This window comes from Agelaius tricolor, unplaced genomic scaffold, assembly GCF_023055355.1.
Source record: "Agelaius tricolor isolate 1412-34295 unplaced genomic scaffold, bAgeTri1.0.p SCAF_7, whole genome shotgun sequence".
NCBI lineage: Eukaryota > Metazoa > Chordata > Aves > Passeriformes > Icteridae > Agelaius > Agelaius tricolor.
In genome coordinates, this window is record NW_027269267.1 from 6,942,220 (window position 1) to 6,965,446 (window position 23,227).

A 23,227-nucleotide genomic window follows, 5' to 3' on the forward strand; every position below is an offset into this window, starting at 1 on the left:
TCTGGAATCCAGTGGCCTGAAACTTATGCAACTTCTTTTGTTGCAGCTAAATACACACTTATGTGTATATTTACTGTGTAATGCTGCTGTGAGGCTCAAGAGCAGCTCAGTTCTCCACCACTGAATGACATGTCTGATTGGCATTTTTGATGTCCAGAGACATAAAGGGTGCTAAAGGTACAGCTGCACTGTTAAATTGCAGAAGTCCAGGGAACAGTTTGAATCTTGGACCCCAAACATGTGTACTGCCAGTTCAGTCACTTCTAGGTCTCCTTTGCACCATTTCAACTAGACAAGGCCCCAGAGAGCCTTGAACACACAGTAATAATAGCTGTGACTCCAGATTTATCCTGCAGCACCCAGAGAGGAGTCAAACTATGCACTGCAGAGCAGATGTGGTCAGCTGGTGAAGCCATCAGCAGCATGAGTGCTAGGCCAGAGATTGCTGCCTGCCTTCCTTTTATTTTGGAATGAGAATATGTGCTGGGATTTCATCTGGGAGTCCACTGAACACCGCTGGTCAAATAAAACATGAATCAACAAATGGACAAATTTGCCCACTAATAGTAACAAATACTTCAAGGCACATTTGAAAGGCTTATTTCTGTAAGTGGACTTTCAACTTCCCTGGGTTGTTAAAATGGATGGAGTAGCTGATTTTTAGAGGTGGTAGAAAGGTGAAATGAAAGGATATGGCTGAGAACTGGCCACTGGAGAGTTTAGTGAGAACATCATTGAAGAGGCAAGGAATGTGGTGGAGGAGGTAGAGCAGCAGTTGGAAAAAGGCCTGGGTCTGCACAAGTTTGTTTGTTCCCACCTTACTTTTCTTTCTACTTCTTTCACTATCCCTCCCTCCTTTTAGCCATGTCTGAAGGAATAGTGAATGAGTTTCTTCAACGTTAAGAATGGGAAGGCTTTGTAGAGGTCAGGTAATAGTGGCCAAGGAAAAGGAGTAAGACATCCAAAATTACAATCTGGCCATCCCTTTTGTGCACAGGTTCAGAGGGCTGAAATTTTACCTTTTTTTTTACATGAACTGGTACAAATTGGCAAGTAATGTTTCAAATCCCAATCCTTCAAATCCCAATCCTAAAGGGGAAGTAGTAAGTTGCTCTCAGTTTTCTCGCTTCAGCAACCTGAAGGTTTCAGAGAAATAGTTCACTGTAATATTAGTAACACTGAAACTCTATGAAATTCACAGGGCTGGACATCTTGAAGCACTTCTTGAGATGGGGATCAAAGCCTGAGAACTTTGGCTCCCCATGAAGAAGATCACAACCCCTTTTTTACTCAGTGTAAGACCCAGCCAACAGCTGTACAAACACCTGCAAACTCTGATCTGATCTTAATGCAATAGGGTCTTTCGTGGTGGTGTTTATTTTGTGCTTTGAGCCTGGCTTTTGTAGATTTCCATCAAAACTCCTTATCAGGTTTCAGTGTAAAATCTCTAACTTAATGAGATATTTTCGGTCATTTTTCTTTATACCACTTGCAATGTAACAACCTGTAACATTTAAAAAAAACCATTATGGGACAGAAGTAGGTTTCCAATATAAGTGCACAATTGCAGGGAAATAGAGAGCCAAGAGTGAATTTCCAATCTTACAGAGACCTATTAAATATTAAAAACAGTTGCCAGGATTATATAACCTAAAAATTTCTTATTTGTTTTTATAGCTGGGTGAAAAGGAATGTGTTAACATTAGAGTCACATTAATGATTTGGATTGTTTTTTGATTCAAGCAAGATCTGATGATTACCATAGTGGAGAGGTTTTTTTGTCTTTTATGGTGCTAATAAAGCAATTAAGACAGACATCTGCTCCAAACTCTGGTTTACTAAGTAGTTTGGGTTTCACACTCATTTATAATTTTGACTATAAAAGGCATTTGATTACACTGTTCATCAGCCTTTTACTGGACTTGCATCAGTACCTGGTATTAAGGCAGTATTAAATGTTACTAAAGGAAGATTTTGGCTTTTGGTTTGGAAGCTGAAATAACAACAGGAAGCAAACCCCAGAGTTGTTGTAGGGCACATATCCCAGTGAAACTAAACATGTGACATAAGGTTTTCCAGAAAACTTAGTACATGTAATGCAGTCCTGTGGTACACCAGAAGTTAATAGAGGAAAGAGAAATGTTCCTTTCAGCATCTTACCCACCCTTGAGTACCTCGTGCAGTTTCTAGTGACACAAATAAAATCATTATACTGTGAAAAGGAGCCATGTGACATCCCCACCTCACAAAGCAAAGAGCAGATCACAGGTAAATTGCACTGGCAGAACAATGTGTGAAAGACAGTATCATGTCACTCCTACATCTTTAAAAAATTTCAGATGCCCTTTAAAGGAAGTTGGAATTAAAGTACATCAGAATTCACAATCTTTGTCGGACAGGGCTCTCTCAAGTTGTGATTTTTATTTTCCTTTTTCTGCTTTTAACAGTTTAAGGATAATTGCCTGCATCTTAGTGTTTGGATCTTCGGTTTCTCAAGGGCCAGTTCCAAGGCTGGCGACAGGGTTATGGGAACGGTTTGAAGAGGCACATTTCTGTCCTGTTTTAAAGAAAAGCAAAGCAGGGAAGGTGTTTGGCAGGCATTCAAATGAGACATGTCACAGAATGTGCACAATGTCACTGTTGCTGTGGACACTGGCAGAGACAGTCCTTTTAGCAGTGAGAGAGAGGGGAAGAGAGTGTTCATACACAGGAAACTGGAGCACAAAATGTGGTATTTAAATACAAATAATCTGGTTTGGGGTGTCTTTTTGCTGATGGCTTGGAGGTTTTTTGTGTGTGTGTGTGTGTGTTTTTTTCCAAGTAAAGGCATAATTAATTATTTTTAATTCCATTCCCATAGGGATAGCCGGTGGGAAGTTCCTGGAAAGAAGTCGCATTAAGAAGCCTGGACAGGAACTCTTTAAGAGTGAGCCATCTGAATACTACCAGGCTCAGGATCTGTTTGTTGGAGCCAGAGTTTGTTTCCATGGTCACAACTTTCTTTTGGTGGATGCTGATGAATACACGTTCAACTACATGGAGAAGAATGCAAATGAGGTGAAGCAGGCTCTTGTTAATTTCTGTTATCTCTCAGGACTGTGGTTTTTCTGTATATTTTTCAGAATTATTTATCCTGTTTCCTCACCCAAAGCTCACAGCCCAGTGCTGTCTGTCTAGCAATGGATTTAGGGGATGGCAGCTGGGAGTGCATGCAAGTCTGGCCACTCTTTACTGTCCATTCCCTTTTCCTTTCTCAGAACCCACTCAGTCTGCATTAGGAGTTGTGACAAGGGAAATTCCTGCCTATTCCTTCTTGAGGCTGTTTATGAACCTCTTGTCCCTGAGTTGATCTAACCCTTGCTGAGCCTACAGATACTGTCAGCTTCCACAACTTTCTGTGGCAGTAGGTTGAAAAGCTCACTGCCTGCTATGAAAAACAAATATCTGAAAAAAGAAGTATCTTTTATCTGTTTTAAATCAGCCTCCCACTAACTTCAAGGCCAGTTATACTGTTCTGAGATTTGGGGAAGATCCCATTCACCTTATGCACTACCTTTATAATTTTGTAAATCTAAGACATTCTTCCCCCTCAGCCTAATCCTGTGCAGGTAAGAGTCTCACCCTTTTTAGTCTGTCCTTGCAAAGTAACTGTGAGATGTGGAGACTGGAACAGTGTTCAGTACTCAAGATGTGGACACATCCAATTTAGTCTTACTGATGAGGCTATTTTATGTCCTAATTTGATTTTTTGAGTTCATACACATTTTTCTACCAAAACCTTGTAATATTAAAAATTCATATTCCCATTCAGGGATTCAAACTTACAATGTTTATTGAGTTTCACTGTCTTTTCTTGTTGCTTTCAGAGGGGAGAGCAATAAATTGGGAACTGGGGTGCCTCTGCTGCTTTATACTTTAGTAGAATGGTGAAATTTTTTGTAAATTAATGTGGATTTGTAAATTAATGTGGACTAGCACCATCTGCCTTCCCTGGAACAACAAGGAAGAGCTGCAAAATGCTTGTGGATGTAAAATGCTAAGATTGCTAAAAGCTTAAAGCAGTAACATACAAAGCTGAAACCTCAAAAATGCAGTCCAGTGTATTTCCTTCCTGCTGAATGGTTTCTCCTCCTGGTAGAATCAAAACCAAACCTTTTCTCCAAAATTCAGAGCTCAACTTTAGATTGTAAATGTTCTTTGGAATGTTGTTTGCATTGATTGTCCTGGATCAAATGGATGAGACTTTAGTTCTCCAGACTGAATGATTGTATAATATCAAAATAAAATCTGCAAAATGCGAAGAGGCAACATTGAAAATACACACTTAAAGTGAATTTTGAAAGACAGTGAACCTTTGAAAGGTTCTTTGCACAATTAAGGTTTTAATGTGGCTGATAGTAAAAAAAGGTTGATTCTTGCAGAGGTAGGGGCTTCACTTACATCCTTTGACTAGAGCATCAGAAGTTTGCCTCAGTTCATCAGGGGATCACATACTCAAATCACAACCACTTCAGCAATTGCTAGAGAAGATCAGAACTGGAAGATTGTTTAGAAAAAGGGGAAACAATATAAATATGGCTATTTGTTAGTTGTTTCTAAAATTAGAAAACAAACAATTTTCCTTCTGAATAGACAAGAGATTTCCTTCCAGCAGAACACATCAGTATGTTTTCTAAAACTGGTAAAGAAATCTGTATTTAATGTTTTTTCATGGAAATTTTCATGGAAATTTTGACCACAGTTCTATAGGCATATGCTGATTTAGATGAAATTTTGATTGGTAATCACAGTGCAGGTGAATATTGAAAATTTGTTTGAAACTATTTAAGATAATTGGAAAGCTTCAGTTTTCTGTTTCAAAATTATGCTTATTGTATTCTTTTTATGTTAAAGGGAGAGAAAAATCACAGAGTCTTGTAATTTTGATTGCCACCTTTACTGAAAGTAACTTCAAGGACCTAGTTTAAAACTTTTCAGCACTTCTGAACATGGGTTGGACTCGATGATCTTGAAGGTCTCTTCCAACCTAGAAACTCTGTGATTCTGTGATTCTGGTTTATTTTTCAATTTGAGGGAAAAAATATCTATTTAGAAAGTGTAGATTTGCTTGCAAAACAGAACAGGTGTGTTGTGCACAGTCCTACTGGTATTATTCAGGTTTGGGGAGGGCTGTTTCAAACAAGGCATCACTGGAAGAGAATTCAGCATCTCTGAACTGTATCAATTGTTCTAAATTTGCTGTGTGTTGCAGCACAAACATAGAAAGGGATTTTACTTCCATTGAATTCAGCATAATCACCTCTGAGTTAGGCAAGGCAATCAAACCAAACTAGACTGTGACTAGAAACATGTCAGGAGTTACATGGGAAGGGGGAAAGCTGGTGAAATGATTGCCATGCTGCTTGGACACTCAATGCCTATGTAGGTGTTTGGAATATGTAGTTTTGGAAAAAAAATGTAAAAATAGCTGTTTTGATGATGTAGAGAAGATAGGCTCTTAAATATTCAGAACACTTTGTCCATCCTGAAACACTCTGCTTTCTGAACCCTTCTGCTCAGTCTTTCCTCCCTGTTCCTTGCCTGAGCAGCAGAAGGCTCTGTGCTTATGCCCCAAACAGAAACATCTTGGACAGGGGCCTGGAAAAGCTGCTGCCTCTAAACTCTTTGATTACAGGTCCAGCTGCTCCAAGGCCCTGCCTTGCAGGGCATTGCCTGCCAGGGCTGCACCTGGGGTTTTGGCAGAGGCAGAAATTGTCCTCTCCAATTCTGAGAAAAACCTGCAAGAGCTGATGTATTGATTAAACTTGGATCAATTTGTACTGCTCTGGCAGTGCCAGAGGAACTTTAAATACCCTTTTCTAGATCATTTTGAACTGATGCAAAGTGTAGACACACTTCAGCAGTTGGGGCTGAGGCCTGATTTTTATGTCCTGGTCCTTAATACTAGTCATACCAAATTTCAAATAATTGCTATTGGAAGAAATGGGAGAAAAGTATTTTCAGGCAGTTCATTGTGCTTTTTAAGCTAGATAGAGCATGACAGATATAAGAACATAGTAGAAGTCACCCCCAATTTAATGACTAAATACTTCTATGTTTTATATTAAAAATGGGTATAGCAAATAAATCTTTGGCAGAGCACTAACACAATCTGAATATAGACTGAAAGTCTTAGTGCTTGAGTTCTGTTTAATCTGAGTTCAAATTTATTTTAATGGTCTATTTAGGAAGAAATATACATTTAAGCATTTTTATATACAACAGGTAAAACTGGTTCCTAAAAACTTTCTAAGGTGCTATTTCTGAGTATGTAAGACAATGTAGTCCAAAATGAATGAGACTATTTGTTGGAACCTTTCTGGTGCCAATGGTGAAAAATTAGCTTTAACATTGTGAAATTTATGACTTGAGAATTCAGTGAAGTGCACCAACATAAAATGAGGACCAAGTTATTAGAACTGTACTTTACATGTGTCTACTTCTGCTTTAAAAATGCAACGTTTCAAACAAAAGTGGTTTCTTTTATGTTGCTGCACTAAACTTTCTGAGAATGCATGATCTGATGATTTTTGTTTAATTGTTTATATTCTTGATAATCTTACTGAGATTCTCATGGGCCCATTCCTTCAGCCTGGACAGGTCCCTCTGGATGGCATCCTGTGCTTCAGGTCTTTCTAATCCATGTCTTACTTTCCTCTTTTAAGTTCCCCATGGCTGATATTTGTGCTGTCTTCAACAAACTGAAGAGCATGACTGAATCTGGTGCCAAAGAAATCAGAAAGACATTTGCTATTACTGACCCTGAGCATACCAATGTGATTGGGTATGACACTTTCAGGTAAGACAGTGGGTTTGGGGTTTTAATATTTAATAAAGCCACATTCCCCCAAAATGTATAAAGCATGACCGGGTTTTGATGCTTTCTGCCCAGTAGCTGACAAGTGGCATAGATTTGTCTTGCATTTACTTGGAGATTATGTGTAAAAAAGAAAGTAAATCCATGTTCCAGGAAAAAAAAAAAAAGTGATAGTTTCAAGTAAGCTGAAAAGCACAAGAGAAATCTGTCTGCTTTTTATGGAGCTGACACAGTGTTGTGAAGAAGGGCACAAGTCAGCAGTAAAATATATGCTGAAAGGTAAAGAAAAGTCCATCCTGAGAGTCAAACAGTAGATTTGAAATTCAAATAGGAATGTTCAAATTGCCTCCTAAAAATGGTGTTTGGGTTTTGAACCACTGGTAAAGAAGACAGTCTTTACAGAACTAAGGTGTATTGAAATTACAGAAGGCAGTGCTAAGCATGCTTTAAAAAGGATTGGAAAGCAGTAGTGAGAACCATAATTAATACTTGGGTATTAATTTAAGCATAGATAAAGGGAGCAGAAATCTGGATTCTGGCAATGATCCAGATATGGCAATGGCAGATGAAATACTTGAAAAAGGAAATCATGTTCAAATACAAACTGATTTCAGTTTATCCCATAGCTAGAATACTTGAGTGTATGAGCTATGTTGGGCACAGTACTGGTTAATGATGTGAAACAGAGGAGAAAACTTTGCTTAGAAGCATTTGGTTTTCACAGGAGTAATACACTGTCTATTTAGGAACTGTCATAATAACTAAGGCATGTAAGTAGATGAATATTGCATGGAATGTCATCTCCATAGGAATGCTAACCAAGGCAGGAATTGCTTCTGAAATTGCTTCTGAAATATCTCAGAAGAGAAATAGATCAGCAGAAGGTTCTTTCAGCAATTCAAAGTAAAAGTAGTGAGGAATTAAGTTTTTGGCAACTTTTGGTCAAAATATTTCTGTTCTCAGATATTTTGCTCAGCAGAAGCGAGATTTTGAATTGCTAATTGCATTAAGAGGGAAGATGTTATTACTTGAATAAGAAGAGAGAAAATTGAAAGTTCAGGTTTAATGGGAGAAAGTTCCTGGCACCTGGAAAAGGTTTTAAATTTATGTACAAGGTAACTATTTAAAATAAAAAAATACTATTTTAGTTCAAATTATGAAAACTTTGTGCATGCACTAAGAGCAACTCAAAGGTTGGGAACATTTGTATGATAGAATCAGGGAAGCAAACTTTTAGAAGGGATGATTGTGCTTTTAAATGGCAGACAAAGGTTTTTATTTTATCCAGAAGAGGCTCAGTTGGGTTTAAATTTAATCATGGACATAATCTGTGCAGCTGTGAACAGCTCAACAGTTTAATTTAGGGTGGTGCTATTCTGTGACATGGAGAGAGATATGTCTGATCATGTGGAATGGAGAGACTTGGTTTCAGCCATAACAAATGCAGGAGCCCTCTCCATGAGCAGGAAATCTGGGGATCCCAAATAATCAGGGTTTTCTGGGCCTCAGTGCTCATCTGGGCCAGTCTCAACACCCTTTAAGGGTCCCCATCCCTCCTATGGGGGAAGGCCTGGGGTCTAACAGGGGATGTTCACACTGCCAGAGGAGGAATTTGCCTCTAAGGAGCCTTGAACATTTGTGCTCTACAGTGACAGTAGGTTTTGTTTCAGTTAGTTTGTATTACTTCCAGTAATCTAAAGGTTCTCATTATTATTATTACCTGTGAATCTTATTTTAGAATGAAAGAAACAGTTTTAATGACATAAACAAGAGCACTTCTTTACATCTATGAAAATTCCAAGATACTTCTATGTGAACAGAATATTTTTTCTTTCAGTTTCTTCATCTCTGTTTATTTTCAATCTGCCATGACATTTGATTACTATAACTAACAACAAATGATTATTTTTAGTGCAGGCAATTATTTGTATGACAGCTTCAATGATAATCCTCTTTCCTTACCTTAAATACAGCTGAGGTTTTACTCAGCTCTGAATTTGGCTGTTCAGATTTCCTCCTTTCTATCTATGTAATTTTATGTAATCTGCATGTAAAACTACATCTATAAGTATGATGTAGTGAAGAAAATTGTGATTATACAATTTACTTTAACTGCTTTCAGAACCCAGATCTTCAGTACTTCATCCAGGAAATAAATATGTGATGTACACTGAAGCTATCCCCTAAGCTATCATTAGAACTATCGAAATCTTTGTTAAAAAGAGAATTAAAAAATATTTAAAACTTAGATGCCTGTGCATCACACAGCCCTATCCAGGCTGTTTTTTCTCATAAGCTAGTGGCAAGACTGTTTGCTGTTAGAGACAAAGAACCATGTGGGTCTAACAAAGATGCCTATCTTCAATTCAGCTTGAGAAGCAGCTCTCTTGAGCCGTTAATTATGACTTCTTTCTGTAATAAATCCAGATTGCAATCTGTCCTATTCTTCTGGAACAAAAAAAGAAGTAAAACAAGAGATAACTAAGCTGTGGGAACAATTATTGGAGCTTGTTTTTTTTTGGTCAGGGAGAGTTTAGATGTCATTCTGTTTGTGAGTCTTGGGTCTTACTCATTAGTCCCTCACAATCCCTAAAATATTCCTTAATTCCCAAGTGAAATAATTTTATCTGTGGGTTTTAGTGATTTGATTGTCACTGACCGGATTGAGAAAATAAAAGACTTTTAAAATCCTGACAGTGGAAAAATCTGTGCCATGTATGGAAATGCAGTCTGTGGAAATGGCTGATGTTATCTACAGCCCCCAGCTCTGCCAGCCCAAGCACTGGAGTGCCAGGCTGATCAGGCAGCATTGTCCTCTCTGTGTGTGCAGTGGTGTTTATTGCAGGCTGCTGGAAGGAGGCTCCAGCTTTGGCTGGATCTCTGAATGCTGCTGCAATATAAATAATAATATCCAGTAAGTGGAAAAATAATACTGACAAGATAATGATAATATTAGTAGATGGAGATGGACCAGGTCTTGGTCATTAAGTTTGTGTAATCTCAAATGAAGTTTGCTACTGTCAACAGCTTGTCGCTTCCTTGTATTTATTTCCTGCTACTGCAAATAAAAGATCATTCTGATTCATTTAATATGGATAAAGAAGTAGTTGAATCTAAGTAGACATTCTGCAGTATTTAACCTTTAATAGTTGTGTAAGTGCAGTCTTATTATATGAAATGATCCTTTCCTTTGAACAGGACCACACAAGCCTCTGAGAGGAAGCAAGTGAAGAACTATGTTTCTTGTTAAAAGTTTGCAAATTTGGAAGGGTCCTAAATTTCTGTGCTTTCAGTTCACATGCAGATGTTAAAGAGATCCCTCATCAGATTAATTCAACAATTCAAGTATTCTCCAGGCAGCCATTTAGCTCTTGTGTCAGAACTTTGTGCATCACTACTAATTTCTTCCATTTGTTTTCAAGGATTGGAGTTTAATCACAGTGATTCAGTGTCCTCATGGGTATCACAAGGTACAGCACTAATTGCACCAGCAATTACAGTGAAGTTTATTCTTAGTGCAATTTATCCAGAAGTATTATATATAATTAATCTAATTTTGACTGAAACACATAGGCCTGTGCTGATGCTTGCTTGTTTAAAAAGCCTGGTTGAATGTGAGTGCACCAGAGGCAGATGTTTGGGATCATAGAGCCAATGTAGTTAGAGTAATCCAGATTTGACAAGAGGCCTTGTAACAGCTGAGGGAACTGACACTGTCCCATCAGATGGATCTCAAGAAAATTTCTTCTAGAAGAAGAAATTTCTTCTTTCTTTCTTCAAATCAGCTGGGCTGATTTGTCTGAGCAGCACACACAGGCTTGGGAGAGCACATCCCAGGCTCATCCTTGCATGGGATCTGATTTTCCACTTGCAACATCCAAGTGTAAGCTGCTCTTGCTGCTGCCTTACATTCTTGCTAGGAGAACCTGTGATTTGGTGTAATTCTCTGTATGGCATCTCTGGTAAAACACTTCAGTCGTGGTTTTTGTATTTTTGTATTTTGTATTTTTGTTTGTTCATGTATTTTTGTATGTATAGACAGCTACTGAGGAAATTTGGACATCCTCATCCAAAATTAGGGATTATTAACTGGTTTTAACTTACTTAAAACTAATGTAGGCTGTTATTTTTGTGCACAGAAATTGGATAGTCAGTGTTGCTGGTGGAGGATTTTCAGAACATGAAATTATGACTCTTGGGCGTCACTATGGCATCAGAGATGACAGTCAAACAGACCTGCTCCTCCTCCTTTCAATGGCTCAAGAAAAACTAAAGAAAAATGCCTTTGAAAATTTTGAGCAACTGGTTACAGTGTTTTTGTACAATGACCGAGAAAAGTAAGTTTCCTGTCTTTATCCCAAACTGGTATTTGAGAAGCTCTTCTTGCAAACCCTCCTACTTTCTGGTTGTTGCTGAGTAAATGGTTTATTATGGCCAAAAAATACTATGTGTAATGTTAAGCTTCTCTCAGGACCTGACAATAGACAAGAAGAGGACAGCCTTTTTGTCTATTTTATATTTTGTACGTGGGCTTTTTATTGTAGATGTTGTACTGAACATTCTGTGACATCAGATACCAGTTCATGGGCAAAACATAGGATTTTAAATCAAAGAGGAGAAACAGTGATTTAAGGGGGGGGGAAAAGGAAAGAATGAATCTCTATGTGACTCATTTGCCCTTTTTGTTCTCTGATGTCACAGATAAAGGATCACAGAGAATCACTGAGGATCTCAGTATGAGAAAGGCTACAATGTGGCCTTCAAGTTTCTCAGCTTTGCAATAGCAAAATTTCATAAAACTTTGCTGTCTTTTTCTCTATCCTGATGTTCCTCACACATTTTCCCATGCACAGAAACACTCACTTGAAGTAAACCTGGAAAATATCTAATGTATATTTCTACCCCTCTCTTTCTTATGTGCAGGTGTGGATTATTGCCCAATGAGACCTGCAGGACTATTTTCAAATCCTTCAAGTTGCCACTTCCTGATGATCTTCTAGAAACTTTACTGGCCAGGTAACTTAAGGGCAGATAGGGTGACCTGCATGCATGGGTGCAAATTAATGCTAAATGTCTGCTGCAGACACAAATCTTCAGAATTTGTCATTTATCTAATATGAATCATTTCTTGATGCACATTTTGTCCCTACACACACAGACTTTCCTATTTATAGAATATTTATAATCAACTGAGATGCATCCATCTTAGCAACTTCTCTTCATTTTGCCTGGCATAGTAAATCATCTGGGGTTTGGCAGAATTCTGTGGAATTCATCTTTCCAGAGTCAGTTACTGATACTTATCATTTTCAATAAGATTCACTTTTTTGCTTTAGTTGTTCCTGTGTATAGATGTGAGGTAAAAACAATAATCTTATGAAAACACATCATGTCAGTTCTAAGGAACACACTAACATGAATACAATGAAGTGTCTTTATCAAGTTGACAGCATCAATAGTAAACAAAATTGGTTTGCTACTCCTGTTAATCTCACCTGAAACATATTTTATTGTCATTTTTAAAAAGGAAAAGGAATGTTGGCATGGCTTTGATACTTTTCCATGTCACATTTAGCTTTTTTGAGACAAATTGCTTTGCTACCTGTATTAATGGGAATAGAAGTGAAAAGAACAACTATTTAGTGCACTTGTATTAAAGATTAGAGTTCAGAGTAAAGCTGTGATGTTCTGAACACTCATGTCTTGTTGAATTTAGTTTTCCTGGCCAGATTTTCTGGTAATAAGTTTAAATGCATACTTGCTGGTTTCTTCTTTCCCTTGAGGGAAGTCCTTAAATCACGTATTTTGTCTGTGCTTTCAGCATGTGTTAAAAACAGGAACAGGTCTTGTCTTCTGTCATGTTTAGATGCTTTCAGGTAAATAGACTTGATTTCAGGAGGAGTTGCTAGTTAAGCACCTGGGTTTAGTAAATAATGAAAAGACCCTTGTCAGGCAGAAATGTGGAATCCATTTTGATAAAGCTTCTTTGTACTGCTGTTCATCACTTCTGACACTGAATTATAGGTATTACTCTTCAGAAATGTCTGAATTTTAACAGTAATCTATAAGTGACATTTTAGAACTCCCACCAAGCTGCCCAACACAATTGTTGAAGGACAATTGACATCCCATGTTACACAAGGAGTTCTCCCAGATTCCATTTCTTAAGGGTTGAACTTGAATAGATGCACAGCAAGGCATTGGAAGTTTTCCTTTATGTACTAACTCAGTTCTGATAAGAAGCAGACAAGCCTGACACATCTGGGCTCTAGGGACATGTTTATTGTTTGTGAATTTATACCAGGGAAAGCTTCTGTGCCCTGAACCTCTACTTTCCTAAGGAGTGAGTGTAGGCAGTTAAAAAGAAAAAACCCAGTACACTCTAATAAAAATTAGAGATAAGCTTAGAATACAGGGAGGAGACCAAGGGCTGGATTTCACCCAACTTTAGCAAGGTACCCATGACAGCTGGATGAAGTTTCAGCTGCTGCAGGTTCTTTCTGTAGGTGATGGAGGAGAGAGTTATCTCCTCAGCCTGAATTTCTAAATTCCCATCCATTTTCCTTGGTTTCTAAAGGGGCTGAGGCCAGCCTGTGTTACTGATTTCTCTGTGAGAAAGGTAAATGAGAATGGTGTGAAGCTGGGCCTCAGAAATCAGTGTGGGAAGTGCTCCATTTGACAGAGAGCCTTGTGTAAGGCACTTCTATGTTAGAGCATCAGCTGCTTCAAGGGTGACAGTTTAAGTGGTGTCACAGCACTGCAGGTAATGAGGAATTGTCACATTCTTCATCATGTGTGCGCTTGGCACTGCTTGGGAACTTTGTTGTTTTGTGAGTGTGCAGAGCCAGGGAAATAGTTTTTGAACTCTATTTAATAGGACTTAATTTCCAGTAGTCTGTAAATTGAAGAGTTGAATCATCTTAATGAGATTTAAATTTTTCCTTTCTTTCTGCTTGCTCTAGTTTTCTTCAACACTGAAGAATCATGAAACAGGCAGGTTTATTGTTAATGAAGAGCAGTCCCATTCCTGGGGAGTTTGCAATTCAGTGTGGGCCAAGTTTGTCAACAGTATTCCAGTATTCTTTCCTTGGTTGTTTTTTTTTTTTATTTTTATGAGGAACCACATAGTTTTGTGTCCATTGATATTTCTTTCTAAAACAAGTGGTGGTGGTGGTCCTACTCTGGGAATCTTTATTTATGAAGGAAGAAAGTGGTACAATAAAAGTTGCTGGACTGATTCCCACAAAATCAGTATATATAGCTAATGCACTAGCTGGACCCCATTCAGCTATAAAATGATGCTGGACAATGTGATCAGATAATAGCTGAAGGCTGAAGCTCTGTGTTTATTCAGCTTTGCTATCTGAGATTAGGTGGCAAAGACTTTCTCCAGGACTTAATGACTCTATTTTTCCATTTTGAAAGGTAGTACTCTTGAAGTATTTATTATTTACATTTGTAAATTATACTGCATGATCTGTCACTTATTACAAGCATGGGATGGGACTAGAAATTGCTGTCTAATTTTGTAGTCACCTCGAAATGACCCAGGACTCTGTTTACTGTACCCAAAGACCACTCAGTTGCCATGGAGTGAAGGGAGACTTAGAACAAAAACTGGGGTTTCATAAGACCTTTTCATATTGTCCATCTAGTGTAAATTTATATTTTTAATTGTGGGATGTTGAAATAGTAGGATTTAGGTACCCAACAATGTGAACATTTTTCCAATTTACCTGAGCCGGCATGTTAAAAAGTATTTGCTTTGTCCATCAGCATTTTCTCACTTACTTTTTAAATCACAGAACAATACAGAATTAATCCCATTGTATTAAAAATGCAGACAGTACACAGTTGTTTCTGCCAGAAAACTACAGTAGTCATTATAAACATGTCTTTAAATTTATACAGGCATAATGAACAATTACAGTTTGTTTAATAAATAAATTTTGCAAAGTGCTTAAGTAATGAGTTTAGGGGTTTTTCCTGTTATTTTTATTTTCTGCAATGCTAAATTGATGCTAACAAGAACTTTAAAAGAAGCAGTCTTTCCCTAGAGGATTTATAAACAGCTGGTAGCTAAGGAGGAGAAAAATTGAGAGGAGAAAGAATGGATGACAAGATTACAAGCATTACATGTTGATTATTCTGCATTAATTCAGTTGTTAATTGTAGGTCCCTAGTTTTTTAAATTATGGGTTTTAATTTCTGTTTAAAGTAGCTAAGTCTTTTTTCACCTCTCTACACTGGTGGGGGGGAGTCTGTTTGAAAGGTGGTTTTGGTTTGGAAAAGGAGAATCTCCAATCCCTCAGGTAGCAGTGCCTGATGACAGAGGGCCTCCTACATGGTGATCCCAGCTCTCAATTCACTTCCAGGCCAGGCCAGGCCACTCCTGCCTGCTCAGTTTTCCCCAGGATACTGGGTAACAATTTTTTTACCTGGTTTCCTACCTGTAATGGTTTTATTTTTAGGGCTGACCTTTTTCTTTCAGGAAGAAACCCTCTTTTCCTGCTACAGCAAGTGTCCAGTAGCTGGAGCAGCAGTGGAAATGATCATGAGATCTTTGTCATGCTGCCTTCTTGTTACCTTTGGTGCCTGAGACTCCTTATGCCATTTGTGATTAAAAGGAGCTCTAGAATTCATATTTTAATTTCTTAAAACAAATTATTCCTGTTACTCAGTTTGCTGAGGAGCTGATGGTTCAATTCATGGTTGTTCAAGATGTGAGTAAATATGGTATGAATATAAATTTTAAAAAAGGGAGATGGTAGCCATTCTTCTTTAATAGTGACTTGTTGTGCTTTTTGGTTTAAATCCTTTAATTGTGAGCAGTTTATGACAATTTAGGTGTACACCTGTGGCAATCTAGTCCCTGTAGAACTGTATTGCACAGAGAGTATCAAACAGGATGAAGAATCCCAACATTTTCTCTAAGGTTAAAACAGCAGATGCTTCTGCTCTGTTATTATTAGATTAACTTGTTAATAAATGTTGTTTGAAACCAAGAAATTTAAAAAACTCTGAATGCACATTAAAATTTCACATAAATCTTTGGGGTATAGATTTCTTGATGGGAAAGAAAAACTTATTAGTAAGTAACCTTTACTCACCAAAGCATCCTCGGGAATGATTATAATGTGATTTGACCAGATTTTTCACCGATCTGGAGTATTTAATTATGAATGTATTTTTATAAGCAGAAATGTGTGATTATTTCTGTAATGATAAAGAAAATAAAAAGCTCTGCAAACTGTGATAGGGATGGAGCAGTGACTTTCATGGTCTAAAATCCCATGCATTGGTGAAGTAACAGGGAAAAACTGAAGAGAAGGGTGGTTTAAAGCTATCTTAGGCACATCTTCTTGATAAGACAAATCTAATTTCCTTTTCTGAAGAGCACTGTCTCAGCATTATTAAGTCCAGCCACTGAAATGTATGACATCTCTGTCCTAATAATGCACAAATTGATAACATCTCCTCGGTCCATCTGGATGCTCTGTGCCAAATCTCTAGTGTCTGCTTTTAGTAGATTGATGCAATAAGTCACAGCAGTAAAAAGATCTAAAGAGTAGATTCTTTTTTCTTTCTGAGTTATTCTAGAGTAGTATTTTAAGATGCTTTCTGTAGCTATTTAATTATGAGATTTAGGAATCCCATTTCCTCTGCCCATGTTAAAATTCTTGGTTATAGATAATTTCAATCCCATATTGTCAAGTCAGCTCACTAGTGCTGTCACATCAAAGGACTTTTCTCCTTGTAAATGTTTGTCAAAAGCAGAAGCAATGCTTTTCTCAACAGAAAGTTTAAATAGTTACACACCTTCACTTGTTCTTTGTTTAAAAATCCTGCTTATACAGCTCAGCATCTTGGTGGTAGAATTAATCTTTTGACTTTTCACAATGAGCAAAAGGTAACTACATAATAGTAGAAGGAAAAATCATTTGTTCTGATTGTTCTGAATTTCCAGTCTGTCTGCTATTATTTTTGAAGAGATATAAGCTTTTTGATTGTTTTATTACATCTCATGCAAAATTTGTTTGTCTTCCATATTGCCACCTGCAAAAAACCCCCCAAAAACCTGAAACTAAGAACCCACTGGAAGTGGGAATGGAAATTTTCTTGTGTATTGGATATATTCCCCAAAAGTAAGGCTTTGTGGAACTGCTAACTTGCATGTGAACTATGGTGAAGAAGCAGGCTGTCATAGGAGGGTTTCTCATGGCAGTGTTTCAGACTCATTTAATTCTGGTAGCAGTAGCATTCTTCTCTGACTTTGCTTTCATCTTCAGCATAACTCACTGTACTTAACATTCCAGTTTATCGCTGCCATCTCTGTTTATGGCTCTCAGTATATTTTGTTATTATCTTTCCTGCTGACTATTAAATGAAAGGTGTTGGGGGGAGGAGAAGGAAAGGAAGAGTTGCAGTTTATTACAGTTTATTTTTGTCACCAGATCCATTATCTCTTCTGGTATTGTTTTCCAAGTTTGTGCTGTAAATTCTCCCTTAAAGTGCCTTCATGCTTAATTTTTGTTAGAACCCTCTGTAGTGATTAAAGGGTTTTGAGGCCTGTGTTTTGTGCACTGCTATTCCATTAAGGACTAGGCAAAATGATTTTCTGCAATACTTGTTTCCTGTGCAGTAGTTTTTGTCTCACCAGATGGCAGGGCAGAATTGTTTAACCTGGCATCTCCCACCAGGTAAGAGATACTGAGCCTTGCTGGGTGTCTGTGTTCTCCATGGACCCCAGTGAAGCACAGACACTTCCAGGCTATGTTTTTGTGCCCAAACTGGGTCCCTTTTGCAGGTGGGAGGTGTTGGGTGAGACAGATGTCCTTCAGAAGCTGCCAGTGCTGTATTTATGGCAGAGCATTCCAGCTGCTCTTTTCAAGCTTCAGCCCAAAGGTGTCTTTCAATATTTGGCTGGTGACACTGGAAGAACAGTGGTTCCCAAGAATCACCTCAGTGTTCTGCTGAACTGAGGACTTTTATTTCTGAAGCTGCTTCATCCAAATCAATGGCAGAAGGATGAAGTGACTTATAAATCTATTCCCATGTGGCTTATTAGTGCAGGGTAAAGATTTTAGAAATCTGAGGGAGGGAAATAGCATTTTCCACATGTAGCTATAGACCTGTAGACCTTAGCTGGCAGCATATATATCTTCTGGCATATATATCTGCTGGCAGCATCTATATGTATTTAGGGGACAGCCACAACTGATACAAATATATCTATTTATCCATAGAAATAAAGAACAATGCCATAAACCTGGTACCCAATGATTTTAAAATCTGGCCATTATTTGATACATTAATGAGCTGTCTGTTTGTCAATTGTAAATTGATCCCAAGGTGTGTGCAAACAGCATTTTTGAAGGATTACTTATTTTCAGGAGGTTGTTGTAGAAATCATAATAGAGCAGGTCAGTTGTGTTACAGCACAGATTTCCTGTGTAATTCTGTTTCTCTCTACACTAAGGAATCATACACTGATCATCCCAAGTCTATGTCTGTCAAAAGCTGTGAGATTAGTATTGGAAAATGTTGGGCAGTGCTTCAAAACTAAAATGAAAATAGCTGAAATGAAGTAAAACTTTAAGAAGTTGAATTCTACTTATAAGAGACACTAATAAGGTGTAAGAATGTGGAAAAACATGTATAATATAGGTGTTCCTGACATTTTGCACTTTTTTTTCACTCCTGACAGTGTTTGGGAATAAAGTGGTATAAAAGTTATTATCCCAAAGGCAACGATTAGTATGCTGCAGATAACATGACATAACTTTGTTAAAAATTCCCTTTAACCTTGAGTCATCTTATGGATATTCTGCTCAGGTTTGAAGATAACCAAAAGCTGGTAGACTATAAAAAGTTTGTTCATGCACTGAACTGGAGAGAGAATCAAGTCCGTGCTTTTGTGGAGGAAAAGGAGCAACCCAAGGTAAAACCAGTGTCTCAGTATAATTTCTCCAACTTTAACATGACTGTCTTAGCCAACACACACTACAGTATTTTTTCCTATTTGTGTATTTGTACCTGTTTTCTTTAAGTAATTATTCTTTAATAGATTTAATAGGGAGGTTTAGGGTGAAGCAGAGAAGTCAAACAGGGATGAGGAGGTGCCTGGTAGCTATCACATCTCTGGGACATTTTATAGAAGAAAAAAGAGAAGGGGAAGCAGGTGTACTTATCCATGGACAATGGGCATGAGTACTGCTTCCCCCACAAATATCATTGTCACATGTCAAATGATCTGTTCACTTGCTGAGGTAGACAGAAAATACTGAGGTAGACAGAAAATACTTTAAGCTCCTTCTGACACATATGCAGAAAATAGCTCTGCATTTTGTATAACTCCTCAGAAACCTGTACAGAGCACACCACATCTCTGGTAGGCGTGCACAGAGAGAAGAGATGATGGATAAACTTTGTATGTCTTCAGCCTGCTACTTAGGGTAAAAAAAAATGCAGTATCAACAAACTGCAGAGACTAATCTGATCTTGCCATCTTGTGCTGAGTGGAACATTTTAAAATAGAAGGTCCATAAGGCAATTATGCTGAATTTTAAATACTTTGTAACAAATAAACCCAAAGACTTCTGCCAACACATCATTTTACTGTTCTAGCCTGGCCAATGTGTTGTACAGAATGTGTTTGGTTGTGTTCAGACTATTTAGAAACACAGCATTCCTTTAAATTCAAGTTCCCTCATGGTATAGTTTAAACCAGTATTCCTCAGGCACTGTGCTCCTGACTCCTCACTCCTGCCTGCCTTACCAAGACTTTCTTCTGTAGCATCTCAGACTCTTGGTGGTGTCTAAAGAGGGCCCAGGGCTGTTGGTTTGCTCTGCTTTGGAGAGCATGGTTGTTCTGCATAGTTGATTATTTTTCCTTTGTCTTTTTGAAGAATTTTTTGTCTTGTACAGATAAAATTAAAACCCTTCCACATGCTTTATACAGCAGTCCTGAGAATCATGGTGTTGATTAGGCTTTGTTGAGGGGGTATTCTTTGTTTTTACAGAAGAATTATTGCTTATTCTTTGTTTTTACAGAAGAATTATTGCTTAAGCAATAGTTAAATATTTAATATATTAAGAGAGGTAACTACAAAATGGAAAAAAAATCAGAGACAAGAAAAGTTTTAAATCTTGTTCAGCTTTAGAATTCAGTTGTCATTCTGTGCATGACTTACCATGAATGAATAGCAGTATTTTGAGGCTACATTACCTGTATTTGACAGATAAATTTCAGCAGCAGAGCTGTGCTTGTTTAGCTGGCTTTTTTTTATTCCTTCTCTTTATCACATTATTTTGTATGGTTTTTGGTGTTGAGACATGAATTTGAAGCATAAGCATTTTAATAAAGAAAATGTAGCATTATTTAATTTAAAAAATCTGAAAAAGGGCTAGTAATAGAAAATATTTTGAATAACATATTTTGTAACATTCAAGAATATGCATGTTGCAATATTTTAAGAAGATGTCTTATGTAAAGACCCAATTTTTCACAGATTTGTCTGTGGAATTGAAGCAGCTCATTCAATCTTATGTTGACCAGCTTGTAATGATTCCTGTTTTCATTATTTTATACTAAGATATTCTCTGGGTTACTGATTTCAGAGGGAAGATATCTGGAACCAGCTACCACGATCCCCTCCTGTGACTGGGATCAGATACCCTCCTCTTCTGGATGATCTCTTTGGCAAAGAACAATAATCTCATCTGTGCAAGGCACTGATTTAAGATTGGTGCTTCAGCTCTGAAGATTACTTAGAAAGATACCAAAAAAATTTCTTATATAATGAGAAAAAAGCAGATACAGCATTTAATTTCTTGTTCCAACAGAGATGTATACTTGTATGTTTTTGGAACTCTTTCTAAATCAACAGCACTCTGTCACACTTATACAAGCATAATTAAAATTAGATCCTCTAATCTCTGCCTGGTTGCATGGAGAATTTGTGAGTATTGAGAAATCTTTGAGTCAAACACTGCAAAATCTGATTGACCCTGCTTTGTTCTGAGAGCAAACCTTGTTGGATGACCTCTCAGAATTGGGTTTGACTGTGTTAGCACAATAATGCCATTCCATTCATGTTCCCTCCCTTGCTCTGCAGCTCTTATCTGTGGTTTTGCTCTATCCCCCTGGTGATGCTCAAGTGCTGTTCATGTCAAAGTTGGTTATTTTGTGGAGGAAATGCCAACAAGTTTTTTGCACACTATAAAGCTGTTCTGCTATCAGAGATAATTATAGCCTTCCAAAGTGGAAGCAAATGTTTTGCAGGCACGGCACAGAAGCTGTCAATTCTTGCTTTTTGTTTTAGAAGTGACTCAGGTTAGTCCCACCCAGCTTTACTTGGGTGGGACATGTCTGAAGAGAAGGGATTTCAGTGCAATTTCAGTGTGCAGCATTCTTGTAGCAGAAATGTACTTGCCCTTTGAAAATTCACTGATGCCCTTCTCTTTCTCCACAGCTTAATGGAGTTCCTGTTAGCATTTTTGTATCTTTTTAAGCTTTTACCAGCTCAAAGCCACAATTAGATCTGGATTTACTTTGTGCTTTTGTGAGAGGAGTAATTACCCCACTCTGAAGAATGGAAGAGCTGAGGTGAAGGTGGAGATGATTCATCCTCAAGATTCCACTGAGGAAGGGGAAGAGGTGTGAGCCAGTGCACCTCTTCTGGTGTTTGGAAGATTTAGAACTCTGTTTTTTCTTTAATCTGAAATTACAGTTTTGGAGAGGAATTGTTTGACTTAGAAAGATGAGAATTCAATGTATCTAAATCCCCAAACTGAGGGAGAGACAATAGTAATTTTTTGGGAAATTGGAGATCCCCCTTACAATTATGATTCTATATAGAAATACCTTCCTACACCTTTGCATGATAATGTAAATGAAATTCTTATTCTTTTTTACCATAGGGCAAAATATAAAGCTTTTGAAAGCTCTTTGCCTTTCTTGCAGTGAAAAAGGTCTTGAGACAAGGCATAATTATAATGTGGCTGCTGAGGAGGGCTAGCAATAAAATGGGCTAGGAGTCTCTATATCCAGAGGCTCAAAATGAAAAAGGCAAGAACTAAAGTGCTCCAAGTTGTAGAAAAGACTGTGAATTACTTTTTGATCCAAAAGAGGAAAATGGTTTCTTATATGACAAGAAATATCTGACCACAGGGACAGCATCTGAAACAACAATTTGTCTTTGAAGCCAATTTGGTGAAAGCTGGATATTTTTATAACATGCCACCAAGACTGAGATTGATTCTAAATGAATGCAGTTTTCCTTGTAAATTTTTAAGTTCCCAAGACTTCAGAAAGATTTGTTTCAGTTGTGGAAATCTTGTACAGCTGAGGGTTTCCAAGAAGAGGGGACTCTGAACATTGAAAACCTCTCAAGTAGCTTCTAGAGAAGATAAATTCACTTCAGTTTGTTTCTCTTTATGTGTATGAGACAAAAGGAGCATTTTTTAAAGAAAAAAACAGTTGAAGAAATAGAATATTTTATAATTTAATGTGGAACCATGTTCACAGTTCTATTCAGTCATGGTTTGGTCTTGTCTGGTCATGGTCAAGAAAGGGGACTGTAAACTGGAATCAGTGCAGAGAAGAGCAGCTGGAGAGGTGACCAAGAGAATGGAAATAAGAAAGGTGACTGAAGGAGCATAATTTATTTAGTGTAATTAAATGAAGGCTCAGATTGAATGAATATCCTTTCTCTCTGTAAATACATTGTTGCCAGGTGAAGAAAATTATCTGGTTCAGGTAAGAACATAGTCTTAAGGAGAAAATGGGTATAATTTGCCTCGAATAAATGAAACCTGGACAACAGAAGGTGGTTTCTTACTTCTAAAACAATGAGGGTCTCAAACTGCCTTCCAGGACTGATGTACTCAGTTTTAAGGTTGAGATGGGTTCATCTGATATTGGTAATTTTAGGAGGTTTATGATACCATTCTGAATTATTAGTCTCATTTCTGGTTTTCCCTTTTTCCCATGCATCTTGCATAACCCTGACAAATACAAAACAATCTCCTAGGAGAGGGCCTGAAAAATATTTTCATTGCTTGTCACTGTGCTCAGTGTGTCATACACTCTGGTCCAACATGCTATAAACACTTTTCACCAGGTTTTCTCTCTGACAAGCAGTAGTGCTTCCAGAATGGAAAGCCCTGGCCAATGAGCAGCCCAATAATCCTCTTTGTATAATGTGACTTACAGCATATGCTGCCCAGAGTATTTCAACCTCTCCTCTAATCCTGCCACCAGCTTCTTCTCTCTTTTCACATTGCTGATGAGGGGCCTGAATGAAGACAATACCACAGGGTTATGTTTCAAGATGGCAGGAGGCCACAGCTTTAAAGCACGCCTGGCAC

The 23,227-nt window shown here is 37.8% G+C and overlaps 1 protein-coding gene across 1 annotated transcript in view; it reads left to right on the top strand.

Moving 5' to 3' along the window:
- The window catches only part of EFHC2 (EF-hand domain containing 2), a 56,289-nt gene extending 35,498 nt beyond the window's left edge, over positions 1 to 20,791 (top strand). The window contains exons 10-15 of the mRNA XM_071430256.1: positions 2,861 to 3,057; positions 6,705 to 6,838; positions 10,996 to 11,193; positions 11,780 to 11,872; positions 18,692 to 18,797; positions 20,477 to 20,791. Coding sequence (XP_071286357.1) covers positions 2,861 to 3,057; positions 6,705 to 6,838; positions 10,996 to 11,193; positions 11,780 to 11,872; positions 18,692 to 18,797; positions 20,477 to 20,572 — 824 coding nt within the window. The 3' untranslated portion in view covers positions 20,573 to 20,791. The remainder of the gene's footprint in view (positions 1 to 2,860; positions 3,058 to 6,704; positions 6,839 to 10,995; positions 11,194 to 11,779; positions 11,873 to 18,691; positions 18,798 to 20,476) is intronic.
- The last annotated feature ends 2,436 nt before the right edge of the window (positions 20,792 to 23,227 follow it).